This window comes from Chanos chanos, chromosome 6 (assembly GCF_902362185.1).
Source record: "Chanos chanos chromosome 6, fChaCha1.1, whole genome shotgun sequence".
Taxonomy (NCBI): domain Eukaryota; kingdom Metazoa; phylum Chordata; class Actinopteri; order Gonorynchiformes; family Chanidae; genus Chanos; species Chanos chanos.
In genome coordinates this window covers 9,053,090-9,073,841 of record NC_044500.1, presented here as the reverse complement: position 1 = coordinate 9,073,841, position 20,752 = coordinate 9,053,090, and the positions used below count along the sequence as shown (strand labels likewise).

The following is a 20,752-nucleotide window of genomic DNA, read 5'->3' as shown; positions in this document are numbered from 1 at the left end:
TGTGTAGCCATTCAAGCATAATGATAAACCAGGAGATTAAATGAGTTAGAAGCTAGTTTGACAGTTTTTCTTTTTTTTCAGTTCACATGAATTCATGTGCATTGTGATGTGCAGAAGCACAGCATTAGTCTGGGGAATCGTAGTGTCCAATGGTTTTGTTAAAAAGATTCAGTGTATTTATATTGTAATCATGAAAACAGGACATCCTGCTCACTCTGTGATATCTTCTTTCTTCATTATTTTTTTTTCTTTTTTGTTTGGGTTTGTTTGTTTGTTTATCCACGGCGATTTAAGAATATGACCATCGAAACAGTGAGTAAATTGACTAATTCTCATAAATTCAGTCCTTTAGAATGAAACGCTGAAACATTTTTAAACTTTGATTTTATTGTATGTCATTACATATTCTTATCCACGGTGCATTTCTAATTCACTGGAATATACATCATTTGAGGTTTTTTATGTCCATAGCAAATTGCAGAGCCCCAGTATGTAAAATATATAGTAGATGAGGAACAGGATAAGCTGCCAGATGAAGACCAGGCCCAGTACAGTATCCATACTGTACCTGCCCCGGTTCTAGGTCCCGCAGGTAAACCCCTTTGAAACCCTGCTCTTGCGTACTGTTTTAATTTTATTTATTTAATTACAGCATTTTATCATTTCATATTATTGTGACTATTCAAATGAAACTATGTAAAGTATCCTACACCTGTTCCTTCTTTAAAAGTTTGGGAAGCTAATGAACAAAACTAATTAAATTAGCCTCAATTAGATGACCCGCCTACAAAATGAATATTGGCAAGTACTCAGGTTACATTTAAGTAGATTTTATTGGTTTAAAGATCCGTTTGCCACAATTTAACAAACAAATTGACCAGCTCCTGTGCGTCTTATTATTGTCTCCAGCACTAAGAAAGAGAAAATGTCGCAAGTACATTGTGGCGATTATCATCAGTTTGCTTCTCCTTCTGCTCATTGCTGGGGTCCTCCTCGGCTACTTTCGTGAGTACATTTTCCTGTAGTTGCGTCCATGCTTCGTAACGTCTCTCCTTATGCAAAGATGATTGTGATGTCATACTGTAGAATGTTCCCTCGGGAATAGGTGACTTCATTCTTAAAAGTGTCCCTTTACTGCAAACATGATTGTGATGTCATGCTTTAGAATGTTCCTTTACGCAAAGGTTGGATGAAATATGTCAGAATGTTTCTTAGTAATTTTGGGTATCATATTTTAGAATCTTCCGTTCAGCAATGGTCGTGTGTTACATACAACAATGATGTGGAAAGTTTCATATTATGAAAACAGGGATATGCTGGTTCTCTTTAGAATATTACTCTTGTTACAAGACAGATACCTTCCTTCAAAAGAGCCCTCTACACTAGTGAGCACTATAGGCCTGAGCACCATATGAAATACATGCCTGGGATGTCTGTCCTGTTTAGACCTTTTTAATCCATGGCATTTTGGCCAACTCCTGAGCAGAGTTATGTTTCATTTTGGTGGCTGATGATCTTAATCTATTATTATAGGCTGATAGTTTGGTAACTGAACATTTGAATGGTATAGATTTTACATGTTGGACATTTTGAACGATTCACTATTTTAACTGGATAATTTGAATAGTCTGATTGGGTCACGGGACGTTTTGAGTGGTGCAGCTTGGTATGGAAAGCCACTGACCATCGACATTTTTGACATGTTTGTTTCTTACCGTTTTGTCATGCTTTGCTGTGTGTGTGTGTGTCCCAGTGTCTGGCTGCACGTATGGGGTGAGCTGTGGAGATGGTCGCTGTATTAAGAAGTGGCAGTGGTGTGATGGAGTGAAAGACTGCTCTAACGGACAGGATGAAGCGCAATGCGGTGAGGGACTTGTCTCATTCTAAACAGCGTTCTACGCCCACTAATGCATCAAAATTCCAAATGTGTCAATAAAAATCGAATGTGTTTACTTAGAAACATTATTCAAAGTCGTTACCTCGAATCTCAACATTAAACACTAGAAGGGCAAGAAACACGGACAGAAAGCACCCTCCCCCTCCCGAGTTACGTGCACAAATAGCGGATTTGTTATTTGTGTGAGTATCCCTCGCGTGGCCTTGGCTGTTGCTACGTTACACGGACGCTAAATTCGAAAGCAGCAGGAGAATTTAAGGATGGCACCTACAATTCTCAGGTGTTCTGTAGTAAACTAAATTAATATATGTCGAAGTGTATAATATTTAAAAAAGTCGTCATTCTTTGCATGTTTTGATGCAAAGTTAACTGAATTTATAGTTTTAAAGTTTACTGAGATTTCAGTGGTATAAAACTACATGGTAGATAGGTAGATCTTTCTGCACACACACACACACACACACACAAAACTGAAGTTACGGGTTAATCATGAATCATCCTGCCCAAAGAACAGAATTTAAGACATCTTCTGCTGTATACTTCTGTCAAGACACCTATTGGACAAATGGTCAAGCTTAACAGAGGCTTACTTTTAATTTTCTCCTCCAGTTCGACTCTATGGGTCCGAATTCCTTCTGCAAACATATTCTGCTGAAAGTGAGTCCTGGAATAACGTCTGCTCCAGTGGCTGGAATGATGAACTGGGCAGGAGGACATGCCAACAGTGGGGTTACAGCAAGTATGAGCTGTTTAATATAACCATAAAGCCAGTTTTCAAAAGTTGACGACAAATTTAAAAATGGCAGCTAAAGATTACTGTTCAGGTTAAGTCTCTGAATTAACATATATCATAAGGCTTATGCAATGATAAAACATTAAAAATGAGTGACCAGTTTAATTCAGGTAAATAAACAACTTTATTTGTGCTGGTCATATTGAGCTAATGCCTCACATAAATTACTCAATGCTGAATGAAAGTGATATTTTTTCCCCAAAATGTTGTCAGATACACAAAGTATTAGTATTTCCCTGTCTCTGTCTTTCTTTTTCAAATTCTCTCTCTGTCTCTGTCTCTGTCTCTCTCTCTCTCTCATTCTAATTTCTCTCCTGAGAAAACCAGTGCTGAGTTTGAGTTTCTCTTGTCAAGATGCTGTGAAGAGGCTTTAGTGATCTGTTTGTTTTCCATCTCTTTCTCTCCCCCCTCTCCTTTCTCTCTCTCTCTCTCTCTCTCTCTCTCTCTCCCCCCACACACCTTTCGGTGTTTTGCAGCAATTCTTATGTGAAATCTGGTACAATGGCCATCACTTCCAAAGCCTCTGATAAATATATGATATTAAAGACAGACTCAAGCCATGACGCACCTTTACTGCAGAAACTCGGCCCCAGGTAAGGGTTTAATTACTCAGTGTCTGAAGAATGTTTCATCTGTTTACTCTTTTTATTCTCAGTCACGCTTTTCAAATGAGTTGCCTTTGACTGATCATGTTGATAATATTGTATTGACTGCCATTGTAATACATATGTCCTATTTGTTTTTTTAATTATTATTAATTAATTAATTATTAATTATTAATTATTTAATTATTATTATTATTTTTAGCAATTTATGTTCATCTGACCGTGTGGTCACTCTCCACTGCATCAGTAAGTCCAACTCTCATTTTATGTATAAAAGCTTGGACACATGGACACACTTAAGTAGATTTTCTTACATTTTAACAGTGCTACATAGATGTATGTGTGTGTGTGTGTGTGCGTGCGCATGCATGTGTGTGTGTGCATGCATGTGTGTGCGTGTGTGTGTGTGGATGTGTGTGTGTGTTTGGATGTGTGTGCGTGCGTGTGTGTGTATGTGTGTGTGCATGTGCGTGGATGCGTGTGTGTGTGTGTGCGCGCGCGCGCGTGTGTGTGTGTGTGCGCACGTGTATGTGTGTGTGCATGTGTGTTGATATACATGTGTGTGGATGTGTGTGTGTGTGCGTGTCTGTGTGTATGCATGTGTTCAGGCTGTGGTTCCAGACCTCATGTGAATGACACACAGGCTACTGGGGGTGAGAAGACTGTGGCTGGTGCTTGGCCGTGGCAGGTTAGCCTTCGTTACAAAAATCGGCATGTCTGTGGAGGGTCCCTCATCAGCCCTGAGTGGATATTAACTGCAGCAAATTGTTTCACTGGGTAAATAACACGTCATAAATCGTAGCACTCTCTTTCCAACACCTGCCCTTCATTACACGTCAATAACCACTACACAGACATCTGTAAAAGCTTATGTCGAGAGCTGCAATTGAAGTTCCATACTCTGTTCAGTAGAGGGCGCTATTTCTCCTTGATTTAATTATCAGAATTATCAGTCTCTTACAACCAAACGTTTCAAACTCAGGTCTTAAAATGAACAATTTCTGTCTCTTTTTCACCCCTTTATTATTTTTGTTTAACTCTTTTCTTTTCTTTAGTTACAATGAGCTGGATTCCTGGAGGGTTGTCGCTGGTACCACGACTATTGAATCTTTTGGTCTCCTTTTGATCTCTCCCGAGAGCTATCCAGTGTCTCGCATCCTTATTCACCCCAGATTCAACCCTCACAATGATATTGCCCTGGTGAAGGTGGTGGGGTTGCCCGAGAAACCAGGTAACATTGCGCTGTCTTTATATTACCTCACGTCAGACTCAAATCAACAAAACCAATTTGTTCAGAGTTACTTTCCCTAATCCTTTAAAAGATGTACATTTAGGTTATTTACGAAATACAATGACCCACCAATTGTACTGTCTTTTTTCTCTGGAAAGAGATAAGCCCAGTGTGTTTGGCAAACGTGGGACTGAACTGGACTGCTCCTGGACCATACTGGATCACTGAATGGACATCCTCTGAAAATGGTAGCTATGGCAGCCGTTATTCTGATGAGTAACAGTTTGATCTTACAAAGAAGAGTTGAATCGTGCTTTTGAAAGCATTTTGTATTAACACCTTTTGGGTTGATGTATTTATTGCAGTATTTACAGAACAGGTGCATCAAACGATAGATTCATAAAAGTTTTCTGTACATTCCAATGAAGTAATTAAAATTGTTTAGAACATTTAATCATTTTAAATAAGGCGTTTATCGCTAAAATGCTAAGACTCTCTGTTCCTTTGTAGTTATAAGGCTGAACACTAATGTAATGTTTTGATTGTTCTCATCCAGCGTATTTTCAAACCCAAACCCTGTTTGAGGCGGAGGTGACTTGGTTTGACCAGACTACTTGTAACAGCTCAGCGGTTTATAATGGCAAAATCAGGGACAGCATGATTTGCATCAGCAAAGCGGAGGGAGGTCCCAGCTCCTGTAAAGTAAGCTTTAATCGTTACCTATCAAGTCCCCAATTCACCACAGATCCATTTCTATGTCTTGTTGTTTAATCACCATCGCTAACCGCCTAATTAAGTATCACCTTCTAATGATCGAGTCCTTCTGTTATGGATCAGATTCACTCCAGCTCATTTCCCATTTAGTTTCCGATGTAAAAGGGGAGAACAAGGCAAAAACGAACACAGGTCAGAAATAACATGTTTGTTTTCTGAAGTTTTCTATTTATGTTTGCATATCTGCAGCCATATCACCTATCCCTCCTGTGATCAGTTTGCGAATCAGCGGTGATATAAGTGACCTTCATTGGTTTTTGTTCTATTCTCCCTTCTTGACTGGGGATGTATGTGACCTGCCTGTGAGCGAGCAGACTGCACTGATCTCAGAACAGTGAAACTATCATCAGTACACGCTCTGCTGAGGCAGTCAACTCATTTCACAGTGGGCCTGATTGGGCTTAGAACTGTTTCCTCCGGTGGAGATGTCCTGAGGTCAGAAAAAGAAAATATACAGGGGTAGTACTATGTCATAAAAGAAGCTGCTATGGAATCTTTTTCAGGGGACGCAGTGAAATGTTGAGGTAAATTTAAATCAACTAAAATTTTAACGCAGAGTGGCCTGATTGCTTCTTGGAGAACTTGGGGGGTTTTTTCGCTCTTGACGTCTTTTTTTTTCCCAATCGCCAAGCATTTTTACCAAAATTTTCATTTGTATGTGAGAAGTACCAAATGAACTTGGACTCTTCTGAGAGACGCCAAAACTCAGACGGTGATCTTAAAAGGTGTTCTGAGTTTGGTTTAGTTTAAGTTTGTGGTGTAGTTTACTTTTACCACAATTGGTTTGGTTTTGAGCTGAAGCAGACCTGCGATAATCTTCTCCCAAAAGGATCAAACCTAAGACAATAAGCAAGATGTTCAGTCCTGGGACAAAACTGGACATTTCACACTGTTAATGCAATCACAGCAGACATATCGTCAAGTCTCTAATTCAGTATTTTCTGCTGATTCATTTAATATTGAGAACATAGTTCATTTACTCTGCCAGAGAGAATGAGTTGTGAGTGAAACTAACCTCTGTCCTCATAAAACTTTCTGTTTGAGCACTTTGTCGCAACATTAAAGGTTGGAGTGACATGCATATGGAGAATGCAAACAATTCCAAAGTGTTCTGGGAGTGTCCGCATTCTCTTAAACTCTTCACATTAGATGCTTTGATCTTTTGAGTGCTCGTTGCTATGGAGACGTAATCAAACTCAACCTCTGTCACAGTCTTTTGGCATGAGGGTAATGCAGGTTGACTCACTGACCACTCTTGTACGTGTGTATATATATATATATATATGGGACTGATGGGAGAACTGTAGGGAGACACATTTTAAATTCCTAAACTCTGGATCAACAGGTTTCTCCTCTGATCTGTAGAAAGACAATCACACCACATGATGCCAGTTGTGTCAGCAAGGCAGGGAAGGATGTATAGTTTGACATACTGTGATTTTACAATGTAAGTTTAATGTAGTGGTAGGTTCAGTTGGGGAAAACTGCAGGTATATGCATTTGTCAGTGTTTGAATCAATTGGATAAAGATGTAAATATATGTGATGTGTGTTTTAGGGTGACATTGAGAAACAGATAAAGATGTAAATATATGTGATATGTGTTTTAGGGTGACATTGAGAGATAAAGATGTAAATATATGTGATGTGTGTTTTAGGGTGACATTGAGAAACAGATAAAGATGTAAATATATGTGATGTGTGTTTTAGGGTGACATTGAGAAACAGATAAAGATGTAAATATATGTGATATGTGTTTTAGGGTGACATTGAGAGATAAAGATGTAAATATATGTGATGTGTGTTTTAGGGTGACATTGAGAAACAGATAAAGATGTAAATATATGTGATATGTGTTTTAGGGTGACATTGAGAGATAAAGATGTAAATATATGTGATGTGTGTTTTAGGGTGACATTGAGAAACAGATAAAGATGTAAATATATGTGATGTGTGTTTTAGGGTGACATGGAGAGATAAAGATGTAAATATATGTGATGTGTGTTTTAGGGTGACATTGAGAGATAGATAAAGATGTAAATATATGTGATGTGTGTTTTAGGGTGACATTGAGAGATAGATAAAGATGTAAATATATGTGATGTGTGTTTTAGGGTGACATTGAGAAACAGATAAAGATGTAAATATATGTGATGTGTGTTTTTAGGGTGACATTGAGAAACAGATAAAGATGTAAATATATGTGATGTGTGTTTTAGGGTGACATTGAGAAACAGATAAAGATGTAAAGATATATGATGTGTGTTTTAGGGTGACATTGAGAGATAAAGATGTAAATATTTGTGATGTGTGTTTTAGGTTGACATTGAGAGATAGATAAAGATGTAAATATATATGATGTGTGTTTTAGGGTGACATTGAGAAACAGATAAAGATGTAAATATATGTGATGTGTGTTTTAGGGTGACACTGAGAGATAGATAAAGATTTGTAAATATATGTGATGTGTGTTTTAGGGTGACACTGAGAGATAGATAAAGATGTAAATATATGTGATGTGTGTTTTAGGGTGACATTGAGAGATAAAGATGTAAATATATGTGATGTGTGTTTTAGGGTGACATTGAGAGATAGATAAAGATGTAAATATATGTGATGTGTGTTTAGGGTGACATTGAGAGTTAAAGATGTAAATATATGTGATGTGTGTTTTAGGGTGACTTGGGGGGACCACTGGTGATGGAGGAGGACTCAGTGTGGTGGCTTGTTGGAGTCTCAAGCTGGAGGGACTGTAGCCAGGGAAACAGTCCTGGGGTCTACACCAACACCTCCTTCTACCTGGACTGGATCTACGAACAAATGAAGGTAGATCACTGAACCGCAAAGCTGTCATTTGTTTTAGTTTTAACGTTTCAAAGTCGTGAATTCAGTGACGCGGAGTAAAAAAGCTGGCGGTACGGGTGGTTACTGTTCAAAATATTCAGTTCAGTTTTCTGACGAGATGTTTGTTTGTTTGTCTGTTTGTTTGTTTTACAGGCGCAGAGTTCCGCTTAGGGAGAGCGAGAGATAAAATGTCCTGCGTTGGTAGTTATTTTAATTCTCAGAGTAACCTTGTGATGAAGAAACACTTTATTTAATAAACTCTAAAGATTATTTAATAAATTCTTATGTTGTTATTGCCTTACTTATAGTGAAACATGATAAACTGTTTAAGACCATTTATTTTGGCATTTATGTAATGTTAAGTCAAATATCTTTATTGCAGTGCTACATACTATTACATAAAGAAATTATTTAAATATGTGTATGACTGGGTCATTGCTGTGATCTCTGCCATCTGAGTAGGATGTTGAAGAAATCTAGAGGACTGTATTAATTTGTTATATTTGTTTGTTAAATATTATGAGATTATGTTTAACAATTAAGATGATGAAATGGGAAAGAACATTCAGGGTTTTTTTTTTATTATTATTTTTAACATTATTTTTAAACTAGAAACATGTTATTTTAAACTCTGTCCACAAGGTGTCAACCAAGCACAGTTTAAAAAAAAAAACCCAGTAAGGTTTGTATAGTTCCACCAGAAGTAAGAAGAGAAAAAACACATTGAAGTCAAAAATCACATGTAATTTATTGTGTTTTTTTTGGTAATATATATATATTCTTCTGTGATCAACTGTTTTTGGCACTGGTTTTTGGAAAATGCAATATATTACAATTTCAAAAATACGAGTACATTTAAGTGTACACTTTAAATTTTAAATTTACATTAAATCCCCCCCCCCAAAAAAAACAAAAAAAAACCCACAAAACAAATAAAAGAAAAACAAAGCTTCTTCCTCAACGTACCAGTTGGACCAGTTTTTACCGATGTTCAACAGAACCGATTTAATGACTATGGTTACTTCCTTGAATATGATATTTCAAAAGGAGGCTCTTCTTATTTGAGTTTCCAAATACGTTTTCATGTGCAATACCGAAGTACGTGTATTTAATCTGACAAGGCACGGTGTTATAAGTCCACTTACAAATCAAAATGTCATGATGTGAAGTTTTCAAATGGACAACACCTAAACTGTTCATTGTAATATAGGCTGTTATGACGTTGATGAGAAACGCAATGACTGATGACTGTCAATCACTACACTGTAAAAAATTTCAAACAATAAGCAAAAGCCCAGAGGTCCCCTGCCAAGGTGACATATTTACATTCAATCGTGATTAATGCTCAAAAACAAGAGATAACACGTAGAAGCGATATTGCTGTTCACCGTTTTATAAGCCTGTTTCATTAATTCATCACTTCGATACGACTGCACGGAGATTGCACTGAGATGGCCTAAAGAGTTTCAAGTCAAAAGAGTTTAGAATATAGTTTTTCTGTATCCCTTCTGAAACAGATTTGCGGTTTCATATATTTGTGTTTTTATCAGATTCCTACGATGACAAAAGTAAAAGGGGAGGACACGATGCGCCCTTGTCCAAAAGGCCTTGGAAGAAATCAGATACAGAGATATTTGTCAAACAAACCTTAACACCCATTCTTAACACCCTAACTTTACTCTTTTTCTCATAGACAAGGAAACCCCTGATGAAAATTCTCAACTTCCGTTTCGTAAACCAAATGTCGAACTATCATCCTTCCTTCATACCTGAGCCGCTCCCTGATGGTTTTTATCTAACGTGAGCATACGGAATTTCCACATATGTTTTCATTGGCTACGTGTTTGTGACCTCATCAAGTCAACATCTGTTGTTTGAACTGTGACAATGCATGATGTCTGCCTTCAAAGCTTAAAGATTTACGCTGAGATCTGGCGGGTTCCTGCATCAACGTCCTAAGCACAGGGACTAAATTTTAAATTGATAGTGTCATTGGTCAGGTCGTCAGGGTTTTTTTCATTTTCATCGCTTACGACACAGAAAGTGTTTATTTCCATTTGCCAGAAATAATACCTCACATACTTTTTTTCAGATTAATCACTGAATCAGTAGTTCTGCTCATATGATACAGACTAATCTATGACTTAGAAATAAGGATGTTTGTGGGAGGATATATCAGAAAGCAGCATATAGTTGGAGTGGACTGAAAAAGCCTAAAAACTAAACAGAACCTTCATACCACACCTAGCTCTAAGACAAAAAAAAATCAGTTATTCAGCAAATCAGTCCTTCATCTGTGATTGTACATGACAGAGTATTACCCTTAAGGTGAACATTTTTTTGTAAAGTGCCCCGATAAAAAGGAAAAAAAAGAAAAAAGAGTTTTTAGATAAACGAGTAGTCCTTATTCTGGATAGTCTTCCTTCAATCAATAGTGTTTGTTTCAAAAGATCAGTACAAGTGATCCAAAAAAAAAAAAAAAAAAAAAGAAAACTCACCTGTGAGAGTGACGGCTGGATTCATCGAGGACTAGCCAACCCTCTTCCAGAAGAACTATTCATACACCTGCCTCACGTCAAGCCTTAGAGACCTCTGATTGGTTGAGAGAGGTGGCTCATAGAATGACTACAATTATAATTGGGGGCAGGACTTAGTTTCTTATCTAGCCTCTCAATACATGGATGTAATCAATGCTCTATTGATAAACTAAAGATATGTAACATACAGGAAAAAAAAAAAATCTGACGTATCATGGTCGGCAGCTCCTTCGTCACCCAGTCTCTATGTTCGTTTAGTCCTGGTGCGACTGGGTGGCCAGCTCCGCGGTCAGCTGACGTCACTTGATGCGATGGCGTACCAGCGAAGACTGGTCAGTGATCTCGCCATCTCTACGGCGACGGCAGGGCAAAAACAGCAGGACGAGTAGGATGACCAGCACCAGGGCGCAAACGCCCATCAAGGCGTAGGCGATGATCCACAGGAGGGGCTCCCTAATGGCGAACCCCCCCACGCACTCCGAAGTCACGTCGACCGCCGAGAACGGCCCGGAAATTTCCGCCACTGGCACCCCGCCGGTCTCTGCGAGAGGAGAATGAATGTAGTCATTACAGGCTAATGGGAGAAGGAGAGAGAGAGAGAGAGCTGGAGCGAATGAATCAAGAGGTTATCTATTTAGCCACAGTAAGGGCATACACAGAATGCCACTGAATTCGGTCAAGGACTTAAAAAAGAAAAAGAAAAAAGAAAAAATCATTGACTGAGCCCTCTGGATCTCTCCAGTGTGGCCGCTCTTCAAGTAACACAATCAGGCTAAACGTATGCTAGCTCTTTAGCGCTGTGGCTAATCGCTATACACGTTACAACTGGAATTTTTTGTTTAGCTCACCGGCGCACGTGCTGACGGCAAATCCGACCCTCTTCTGCGCACGGTCAAAGACAACGTAGAAGCCCTCCATGACCGTGGCTCCGATCACCAGGCCGTTGGCTGATGGCGAGATGCCAAAGCGGTAGCAGTTTAACGTGCCGTCGATGTCTGTGATTGGTTGAATGTAGAGCTACAGAGAAATGATGTGAAAGACATCGACATAAATACGGCGTTTGTTCTAGAAAGAGAAAAATACATTGGAAAAGGACTGTGCTGTGATTTAGTGAAATGGTCACGCTGCAACTTCAGTCAACCTGAAGTTACTCAACTCAACGTTTTATGGTCCATGCTTCATTTAATCCTTATTTAAATATATTTCCCTTAGAACAGCTTTCAGTATACGGAATTAGAGATTTAATTTTTCAGTACATACTTTATAGGTCTTATTCGTTATTACATTTTAATAATGACTGTTAATAAGAATCACTAATAATTAATAATAACTTAAAAATTCATCAAAACCACTTTAAGCTTTAAATTTGAGACCGTTCCAGAAGCTGATTCATGAACAATAGAGAGGGACAGAAAAAAAAGAAGAGAGAAAAAAAAAAGAAACACTGTAGTCTCAAAGTGGCACTGACATTGTACAAAGAAAGAAATATACACCCACACCAACTGGTTCAGCCATAAAGTAGGTTTAGTGTTACAAACAAACAGGTAACATCATGCCATTTCACCAGCCAAGTCCATTTAAAACAATATCTGTTTTGTGACTAAACAACCAAACCTCCAGCCTATAGGGTGTGACCTTACTTTGGCCTTGTCACTCACCTGAGGGAGGATGGTGATGCGGAAAGACTGACTAGCGTTAGTTGCCCGGAGGTAGATGGAGATTTTAGGGAAAAACTTCAAAGGAGTTTCTCCTTTCAGCCAGCATGCCAGTTTACTCCCAGTCCAAAACCCAGAGGAGAAATCCTGGATCTAGCATACAATGAACAGGGACAAAATACCTCAAATTTCACCCCCCAAAAAAAGCATGATTTTTTACATGTCATTCTGTTATACTGGTGCTGTTGTCTGTTGCATTAAAAAGAGAATTCTCTAACGTTCACCATTGTTTAACAATAAACTAAACACATGCACCACATTTTTGTCCAATCAGGACTCTGACTCTATCATACCAGTGATGTTTGTGTAATGGCTTCCACGACAGCGTTGAATACGTTGACTGGTAGTCGCAGAAGAGTTGTCCCACTGTCCACAATGGCTTTATCTGAATTATACTGAGAGACGGAAGGGAAAAGAAAAAAGAAAAAAGAAAAAAAAGAAGAAACAGTCAAGGCCTTGAATAAACAAAAGATTGTACTGGCAGTCTACAGTGTGTTCCTATCGGGCCTTCATCAACAGGATTACCACATTCTACTGTCTTTGTAACATGCCACTGAATGATACATAGTCTCCCAGTCTCCAAAGTCTCCTTTTAAGGAAAAAAAAAATCTTGGCTTATCCAAGGGAGGGTTTTTGGCCTTCTCAGGTCATGCACTGTTATTTTTTTATTTTTTTATTTATTTTAATTTTGTTTTCAATTTTAGTTTGGTTGAACTTCTTTGAATATAAACTCATGGGCAAATACAACTATACTGTATTTAATATACACTATACACTCATTTTCTTTATGGGATACAGAGGAAATTGACAGAGGAAAAATGAGGGCCGTGAACTGCCATCAAATCCACCGAGGCCTCTGAGCCAGTCAAAACAAGGCTCATGAGAGAGAGAGAGAGAGAGAGAGAGAGAGAGGGAAAAAACAGAGAGAGAGAAACAGAGAGAGAGGGGGAGAGAGAGTTCTGTACCTCTCTGCAGTCCAGGTTTAAGTTCTGGTCCCCAACCTCGAGCTTCAGAACCTCGACTTGGTAGTACCATTCCTCCAGAATAGGGGTGTACCACATGGAACCACGGTAGAGGGTGGGTTCAATACCTCCCATGATCTGAAACACAACACATTTCAATCAGCCAATCAGTGTGTACAGATCCAGCAAATAAAATAAAAAAAAACAAGAACACCTCATGTATTTTTTCCCCCATGAACAGATAAATGGTGCTTCTAAACCACTCAATAAAACACATTACTTCTTATATAACTCATTAGAATGTGTTCCCTCTGCTTAAGCTCGAAGACATCGTTTTTAATATTTTCAAATTCTTTGAGCTGAAAGATCTGGAGTTCCAGTTTTGGGGGGAAAAAATAAATTGGTAAAAAAAAACAAAACAAAACATGTATGTTCCCATCTAAGAAACACCCCATGTCCAGTGTGTCTCTGCACTGGCTTACGTTCCAAGCACAGTGAATTCGACCAGCATAACTAGCTATGGTCTACAGGCAACTGGCAGATTTTGGACACCAGTTCCTACTGACCCCAGGATAAGCTAACGTCCTCCTGTCCCTCCCATCTGTTCATCAAAAACAGGTCATTATGGTTTCACCCGCTAATCACACAAACCACAAACTCAAACTGAGAGCTAGCTTAGCCGAATCGAGCCTCCTGCTAACCAAATACAGTTCCCCATAGAAGAAATGCAATGAGGGACATGGAGCACGGCCTAGAGATCATGTTTCGTTAGTAGTGCGACGATGCTAAATCTAATTTGGCGGGGACAGATTTAGCTCATCTGATGCGACCGAGATGTTTCGAGTCTCTTAGTCTTATCTTTGGCGTTAATCTACGGGGAGAGGTTTCCAAGCCAGTTTATCTCAGGGACCTCCGATAGTTCTCAGTTTCATTTTCATTGTACAAAACCTCAGTGAGGTTATTTAAGGATCCGGTGAACGGCTAAAAGATTAAATAATGAGTGTTGGGTTCTGGAATTTCAATAAACACACAGAATGAGTTTGAAACTGGACATTACCTCATCCAACACACCACACACACACATACACACACAGACAAACACACAAACACAAACACAAACACACACGCACACGCACACCGTCTGTTACTGTTCATGCTTGCTTTAACTCACTAGACTGCCCCCTGCAGGGTCGGCTGTGTTGCTGGCAGACAGCCCTGCTCCACACATCTGGAGGGAGAAGATGTTTGGAATACCCGTCTGTCTCACCATGGAGTTAAAAAAAGGCTCCACGGATGAATCGGGCTGAGAGGAGTGGATATAACAAACATTTTACGTTCAGAGGCAACATCAAACAAGAGACGGCAACAGCAGAATCTGAAGGAAGAATTTCACCTCTTTGTTTTTTTTTTTTATCAACAATTTTAACAGTTTTATTTTAAAATGTTCTGATTCAAAGTTTGTTTTCAAGCACATTAAGCTTGAGCTTGCCTGATGGTTTCGACAAAACAGTAAAACATTAGACAGTTATTCATAGTAGCACAATGTATTACAGACATTAAAATTCATAATAGTATATAGCCACAAATGTAAAGAACATCTTAAAAAATTCATAGTTCTACAGATTGGTCTGCACCAATCCAAAGTCATCTCGAAACCCTCTGAACATCAAAGTTGTGATGGGTGAGTCTACCCTCGTTAATGACACCAACATCGTGTCTTTGATCCATACTGAACCAACAAACATGCCGAATTGCCATGGGAACTGTTTACACTGTTCCTAAAAGACAACAGGGAGAACAAAGGCCTCTTACCCGTGCCAGCAGAGGGTAGGCCAGGCCCAAAATCCCCTGCCAATTAACACCAGGGAGGAAGAAGTCACTGGAGAACAGGATGGCAGCGATGTTAATGCTGATAGTACCATTGGGGCCTTTGGGTATGGAGATAAGGTCTGTTCCCAGTTCACCCTCCCAGCTGCCTTGTGTGTACTTTACCTCCACTGCCCGCCCTGCAGACCGATATGTACTAGAGCTGAGAAAGAGAGACAGAGAGAGAGAGAAACCAGTTGTGATTTGACGCATCTCGTTCAGTAATTGGCCAAGATGAATGTAAACAGTAATTTAACAGAGTGCTTGTAGCCTAACCATTCCTAAATCAACAGATGAATGTTTGGGGAGTTCAGAACTGTTTCCTTTACAGATCATTAAGCGCTTATAAGCAATCGTTTTACAAAAGAAAAAAAACAATTTCACATTCACGCCGAAGAAACCAACAACAAAAAAAAAAAACTTCAAAGTGAAACTATTTTTCTCAGGCCGTTCGCGACGTCCTTAAACAAATGAAGAGAGGGAGTGTGTGAGAGAGAGAGAGAGAGAGAGAGAGAGAGAGACAGGGGGAGAGAGAGAGAGAGAGAGAGAGAGAGAGAGAGAGAGTGAAAGAAAGAGAGACAGGGAGAGAGAGAGAGGCTGAGGGGGGTGGGGGTGTCTTACAGGGCTCTGTTGAAGTAATGCGTGATGTAAGGGTGTGCTGCTGCTGCCACGGCAAAGTTGCTGCTCCCCGTATCAACCAAGATATTCAGCTGCAACAAAAAAAAGGACAAGAAACAACAGCATCACAGTACACTGGCTCCAATACCTTCATTAATCATCCAAAGAAACGTATCCACACCCTGCACTGTAGTTGACAGTCAGTCCGTCACATGTTTAATTAAGCATAAGTGCACACACACACACACACACACACACACTCACACAACAGGTTAAAAAAAAGCAAACAACCAAACTTCTGCTTAGTTACTCCTTCTGTTAGCATGAATTGTTGTTCTCCCGTTCGATGTGAAAACATTCCCAAGTTTCCGTCCCCACACACATATGCTTGCATTTGCCAGTCGTGTGCTAGCCGGCCGCAGAATAAGCAGGCAGGCAGTTGAAATAATGTTGTCTCAAGAGCTGACTCAACGAGGGGGAACTAATGAGGTAGCAGCGCAGTGCCATTGCTGAACACAGACCGAGGGAGACCATAAGAGGCATTCCTCATCGCCTAACTGGATCATAAACTTACAAACCACTCGCTATGCAAGAGTTTTATTTTCCCCCTCATTTCAAACTATTTAAGCTCTCAAAACACAGGGGCCTTGTTTTTTTTTTTGGTTTTTTTTTTTATGGTTTATTTGAATTTACATTACAAAGTAATCTAGTGTGTGTTTGTGTGTTTAAGCTGCAGCTTTCTCATTTTGAAGTTAATGAACTTTAACAGAGGATCGTTCTGTGAAGAATCGTTTTATTACAGCTAGACCAAAAACTATGTCCCGATGTTTTAATTTGCCCTTCGTTTGCCCTTGACATGGGAGCTTTACGAAACCATTGTTTTCACGGAAAATACCGAGGATACGTCCAAAAGCCACTCTTTCAAGCAACTGTACATAATTATCCTCCTTCCAGAAAACCACAGCAGACATCGACTGACTGTGAGGTTTAGAATGAGTTTACTGTGTCAGTTTTTCTCAGTCCAGTCCCCCTACTCTGCTTTGCACAAAAACACACGATTCTACCAGTCAGTTTATTAGCAAGTCTGGATTCATTATTTGTATGAGCTGTGCTTATGCAGGCCTGAATCATAAATATGAAAGGCAAAGGTGTTTTAGCACCTGGGATGAAGAACCTTGGATAAAAAGTCTTGGGTGTGTCGACGTTAAAACTTAATCAACGACGTGAAATGCCTGGGCTAAACTTTTGTTATCTAAAAGATTGGTGGAGTGCTTTCCTCATTCCATGGTAGCAGGCTTTACTTGTGTTATTTATAGGCCAACACTACATCAGCTCAGACGGAAACCGTTCCCGTGGTGAACAGAAAGAACTGAAAAAGAAGCCAGAGAGAGAGGGAAAAATCTCTTCCTCGTGTTTTTTCGTTCGACGCGCCGCCTCCCTCCTTATGCCTTCTGGCACGGGTCCCCGTTCCTGTTTAGTCCGCCATCTGAAAATTCCCGACCGTGCCACCATTACACGCTGCTGCTCTCGTTGCTGCTCCCGCCAAAACCGCGCCGGTCCAGACCAGCATGCTGGCATCACGCTCGCGCTCTCTACAGGAGTAAGAGCTCGTATCTCTGTGCCTGTTTCTCCCTCGACTCCCCACGAGTCCTGCCCTTGTTGTCTCGGAAAAGCCTCCTACCTCCTTTCCCGCCCGCCTCTCCTCCTTCTAACAGCTCTTCCACTCTCGCTGCCACCTAATCAGCCCTCATCGAGGTGGCTTAGCTAATTGGCAGGCACTCAGTCGCTGGGAACGCATCTGCTACCTGTTTGTACCAATTAGCAAAATGTGAGGCACTCCAGGCGACGCCTCGATGGCTCCAACAGATTCGACAATTAGCGACTCATCGGAAAAGCGGCCTCAATTAGCAAGAGTACCCTTAATTACATATTTGCTAAGGATGTTTGAAGATCCCGGCTCTCGATCCAACCCAACCCCCCCCCCCCCCCCCCCCCCTAATTTCAGTCAGATCACCTGACACCTTCCGAGACGAGACGAGCGAGGATCTTGTGGCGGAGGACGAAGAGGAAAAGAGGAACGCTGGAAAGACACTAGACCTCTGACACAGTCACGAGGGCAGCAATGTAAAGGCCATTATTCCAGTTTTAAGGGAAATGATCTACCCCTGAGAACACTTTAGGGGAAACTCTGCTCTGCAGTCCAGTGCTCAGTCTCAGCTTATCTGGATATTTCCTTGCAGCATAAATTGTACATATCACACATCACAGTGAGGTCGCAGGCAGGCTAAATATGCACATTGTATAACAAATTCACTATCTAAATGGCATTGTTGAGGTCTTGACAGCAGAAGCGATTCAATATTTTTAAACAGGCTCGATTTTTTTTTTTTTTTTTTTTTGTAGCTTAATTATAAACAGGGGAAAAAACCTTCCAAGTTAGAGGGTGACGGACTGGAAGGCGGAGTGTGAAGATGACCGAGAGCATGTCCTCAGGGTGCTGCAGCATCTGGAGGCGCTTTTCCGGATTCTGTCCCCGGACACCCGCTTTTTGTTCTCCTCACCTAGCGTTCGGCTAAAATAATATTCATTTCACCACAGTCACAGTCACGGAGATCAGGATGTGACTTGAAACAGGTTTTGTTTTTTCTGGTTAAAAAAAGTTGTCAGCTAGACAATTAATCATTTATCCATCACTGTAAGTTCCACAGAAATGGATACAGGAACAAGCTGACTAACAGGCAGAGAGACAGACGGATAAAATTTTACTTTGGTGGTGGTGGTGTTGGTGGTTGTGTGGTGGTGGTTGGGGGGGGGGGGGGGGGCAGCAAGCATATCGCTTTGCCCCTAATCTCAGTCAGCTGCCCGCCCAGAGGCCCTGTGGCCAGGGGCCCTGTGTCATGTGAACTCATGTGAGCTGGAGCTTACTCATTCACAGTATGTGGATCAAGGAAGCCTTGGTTTTCTCCCGTGCCTCAAGGGCCTATCACCAAATCCTCTCACATCACATGCTGCTCTCAAAGTCATGCTAATTTTCTAAGGCCAACACAAGCAGTTCTGAGATCAGTACATTTGAACTATGCGATTTCTTCGTCTTGTTTCTTTTTTTTTTTTTTTTCAAACCTTTATGCCGTCACGCTAAATCTGTTCCTGGATCAGAGTACAAGGGCCCCAGCTCTCAACGTTGCACACCTACCTGGAAATACTGCTAAAATAATTAATTCAGTAATCATTAATCTGAAATGGCTCAACCTTAAAAAAATGCTGAATCGTAGTGTGTAACTAACAGGGAGTTTCATATGTGTACAGAATCACAGAACAGCCACGGTCTATTATTCACCTCTCACTGATCTAGTGGGCAAACGTAGACACACTTTTATAGAACAGGTCCATTCCGGATGTAAGGAGAAAAGGTTACACCTATCCTGCGCAGCTGAAGAACTTCATAAATTTTTAAAGTAAACATCGTGAAGATCAAGCTGTTGATTTTTAGGCTGTCAAGAAATCTTGCATACCGTTTGTCCCGGAGTTCCGATCATCATCTCTAAGTAATATCCCCTGCCGGCGTCGCCTTTAAGGTTATTAACCATGTCCAAAAAGTTGACAGTTCCCGACGGATCTGATGCCAAGGACAGACCATTACCAGAGTCCGTTTCATTTTGCTTCAACGATGATTCACCGAGTTTTAATGACGATAGGTCCAGATCCACAGAAGAATTAAACTTCCCCGTAAAAATCTTAAGAGGGATGTTATAGTGTGAGTTTGACGTCCAAAAACACAGAAAAAACACGGATACCCGACAGAGTAGCATATTGTCAACTTAAACCCTGGAACTTGGTAGAAGTCTTACTTCATCCAGAAAAATTTTGAAGTTTGGATCAAGGTAGGCTTCGCGAGGTTGTCATCAGCATTGCCATCCCATGACTGAACAAATGTAAAGATCATCACCCGCAGTTTGACAAGTAAAACTGAGAGCATGCTGGTTTACATGAGAAAAACAACACAAGTTACATCATTGGTTGAGCAACACAACAGGTTCTGCAGTGTCTTTTTGGAACCGTAAAACTTCCTGAAAATTACATGCGGATATGACGAATTCTTCTCAAACATTCCAGCACTTGATGGGAGCTCCACGCCTCGAAATGTGGACAGAGGCGTTGCTAAGTCAAACACGTTAACAGGCGCTTATCAGTGACTGCGTATAAGGCCTCTATAATAACGGTGTTTAAAAACAAACAAACAAACATAAAAACTGCATAAATATGTGGCGGTCTGTGCGTGCTGTTTTAAAGGAACCGCTGTAATACAAGTTGCAAATTAAAGATCTAAATGGATCGACAGATATGAAATGACAAATGAAAATGACTTTTCCAGACAAATTTCACAATTTCAACTCCTCCTGGCCCTTTTTGCTTTTGCCTTGGTAACGTGGTCATGACAACATTTTAGGAGGAGAGAGGTGTACTGTGCTTGTTTCTTGGCTGTGACTATTAGGCATGTACCACAATTTGTGGTTACAAAGAAATATACTGTTATCTGCAGCTCTAATTTAAGTGGCTTGTATTGTGTTGTCGGCATTTGTCCTGGGGCTAAAAAGCATTTATAAATATGACCCCATGTGACCCATTCAGTGGTTACTTAAAAGTCCCTAAAGGTTCTTAATTGCCCCTGACATGTGACAAATTTAGTAATGCAGGAATGACCTCGGTTCTATAAAAAACAGCGTGTCTGCCTGTCATGGTCTAGGAGATCAATACTTCACACCATATCCACCACAGTCTAATTTAAGGCAGCTAAACACACACACAGACACACACACACACACAGACTGAGAGAGAGAGAGAGAGTCTATGTGATGACCATTGGGACATTTGTGCTACAAAGAACACCAACTACTCTGCAGCATCAACTCA

The 20,752-nt window shown here is 40.3% G+C and overlaps 2 protein-coding genes across 2 annotated transcripts; one reads left to right on the top strand and one right to left on the bottom strand.

Moving 5' to 3' along the window:
- The first annotated feature begins 297 nt into the window (after positions 1-297).
- On the top strand, positions 298-8,137 carry LOC115815003 (transmembrane protease serine 2-like). The gene is made up of 9 exons (XM_030777973.1): positions 298-312; positions 472-592; positions 910-1,005; positions 1,754-1,864; positions 2,507-2,632; positions 3,904-4,072; positions 4,351-4,526; positions 5,083-5,228; positions 7,976-8,137. The coding sequence occupies exons 1-9, from the start codon at positions 298-300 to the stop codon at positions 8,135-8,137; spliced, it is 1,122 nt and encodes a 373-aa protein (XP_030633833.1).
- Positions 8,138-10,958: 2,821 nt separating this feature from the next.
- Positions 10,959-19,650, bottom strand: bace2 (beta-secretase 2). The gene is made up of 9 exons (XM_030777972.1): positions 19,354-19,650; positions 15,845-15,933; positions 15,170-15,386; positions 14,529-14,660; positions 13,361-13,495; positions 12,689-12,790; positions 12,339-12,488; positions 11,529-11,697; positions 10,959-11,221 (listed from the first exon to the last, which is right to left on the bottom strand). The coding sequence occupies exons 1-9, from the start codon at positions 19,648-19,650 to the stop codon at positions 10,980-10,982; spliced, it is 1,533 nt and encodes a 510-aa protein (XP_030633832.1). The 3' UTR covers positions 10,959-10,979.
- Between the last annotated feature and the right edge of the window lie 1,102 nt (positions 19,651-20,752).

What these genes read in the sequence shown, in the direction of transcription:
- bace2 (XM_030777972.1), bottom strand. Translation starts at nt 19,650, where the DNA reads ATGCTACTCTGTCGGGTATCCGTGTTTTTTCTGTGTTTTTGGACGTCA. An exon ending in GCATCACCATCCTCCCTCAG is followed by an intron (nt 11,698 to 12,338) that starts GTGAGTGACAAG and finishes ATTTCTCTGTAG; the next exon opens with CTCTACATTCAACCAATCAC. An exon ending in TGCCGTCAGCACGTGCGCCG is followed by an intron (nt 11,222 to 11,528) that starts GTGAGCTAAACA and finishes CTCCTCTCGCAG; the next exon opens with AGACCGGCGGGGTGCCAGTG.
- LOC115815003 (XM_030777973.1), top strand. An exon ending in ATGCCAACAGTGGGGTTACA is followed by an intron (nt 2,633 to 3,903) that starts GCAAGTATGAGC and finishes GCATGTGTTCAG; the next exon opens with GCTGTGGTTCCAGACCTCAT. An exon ending in GGGGTTGCCCGAGAAACCAG is followed by an intron (nt 4,527 to 5,082) that starts GTAACATTGCGC and finishes GTTCTCATCCAG; the next exon opens with CGTATTTTCAAACCCAAACC.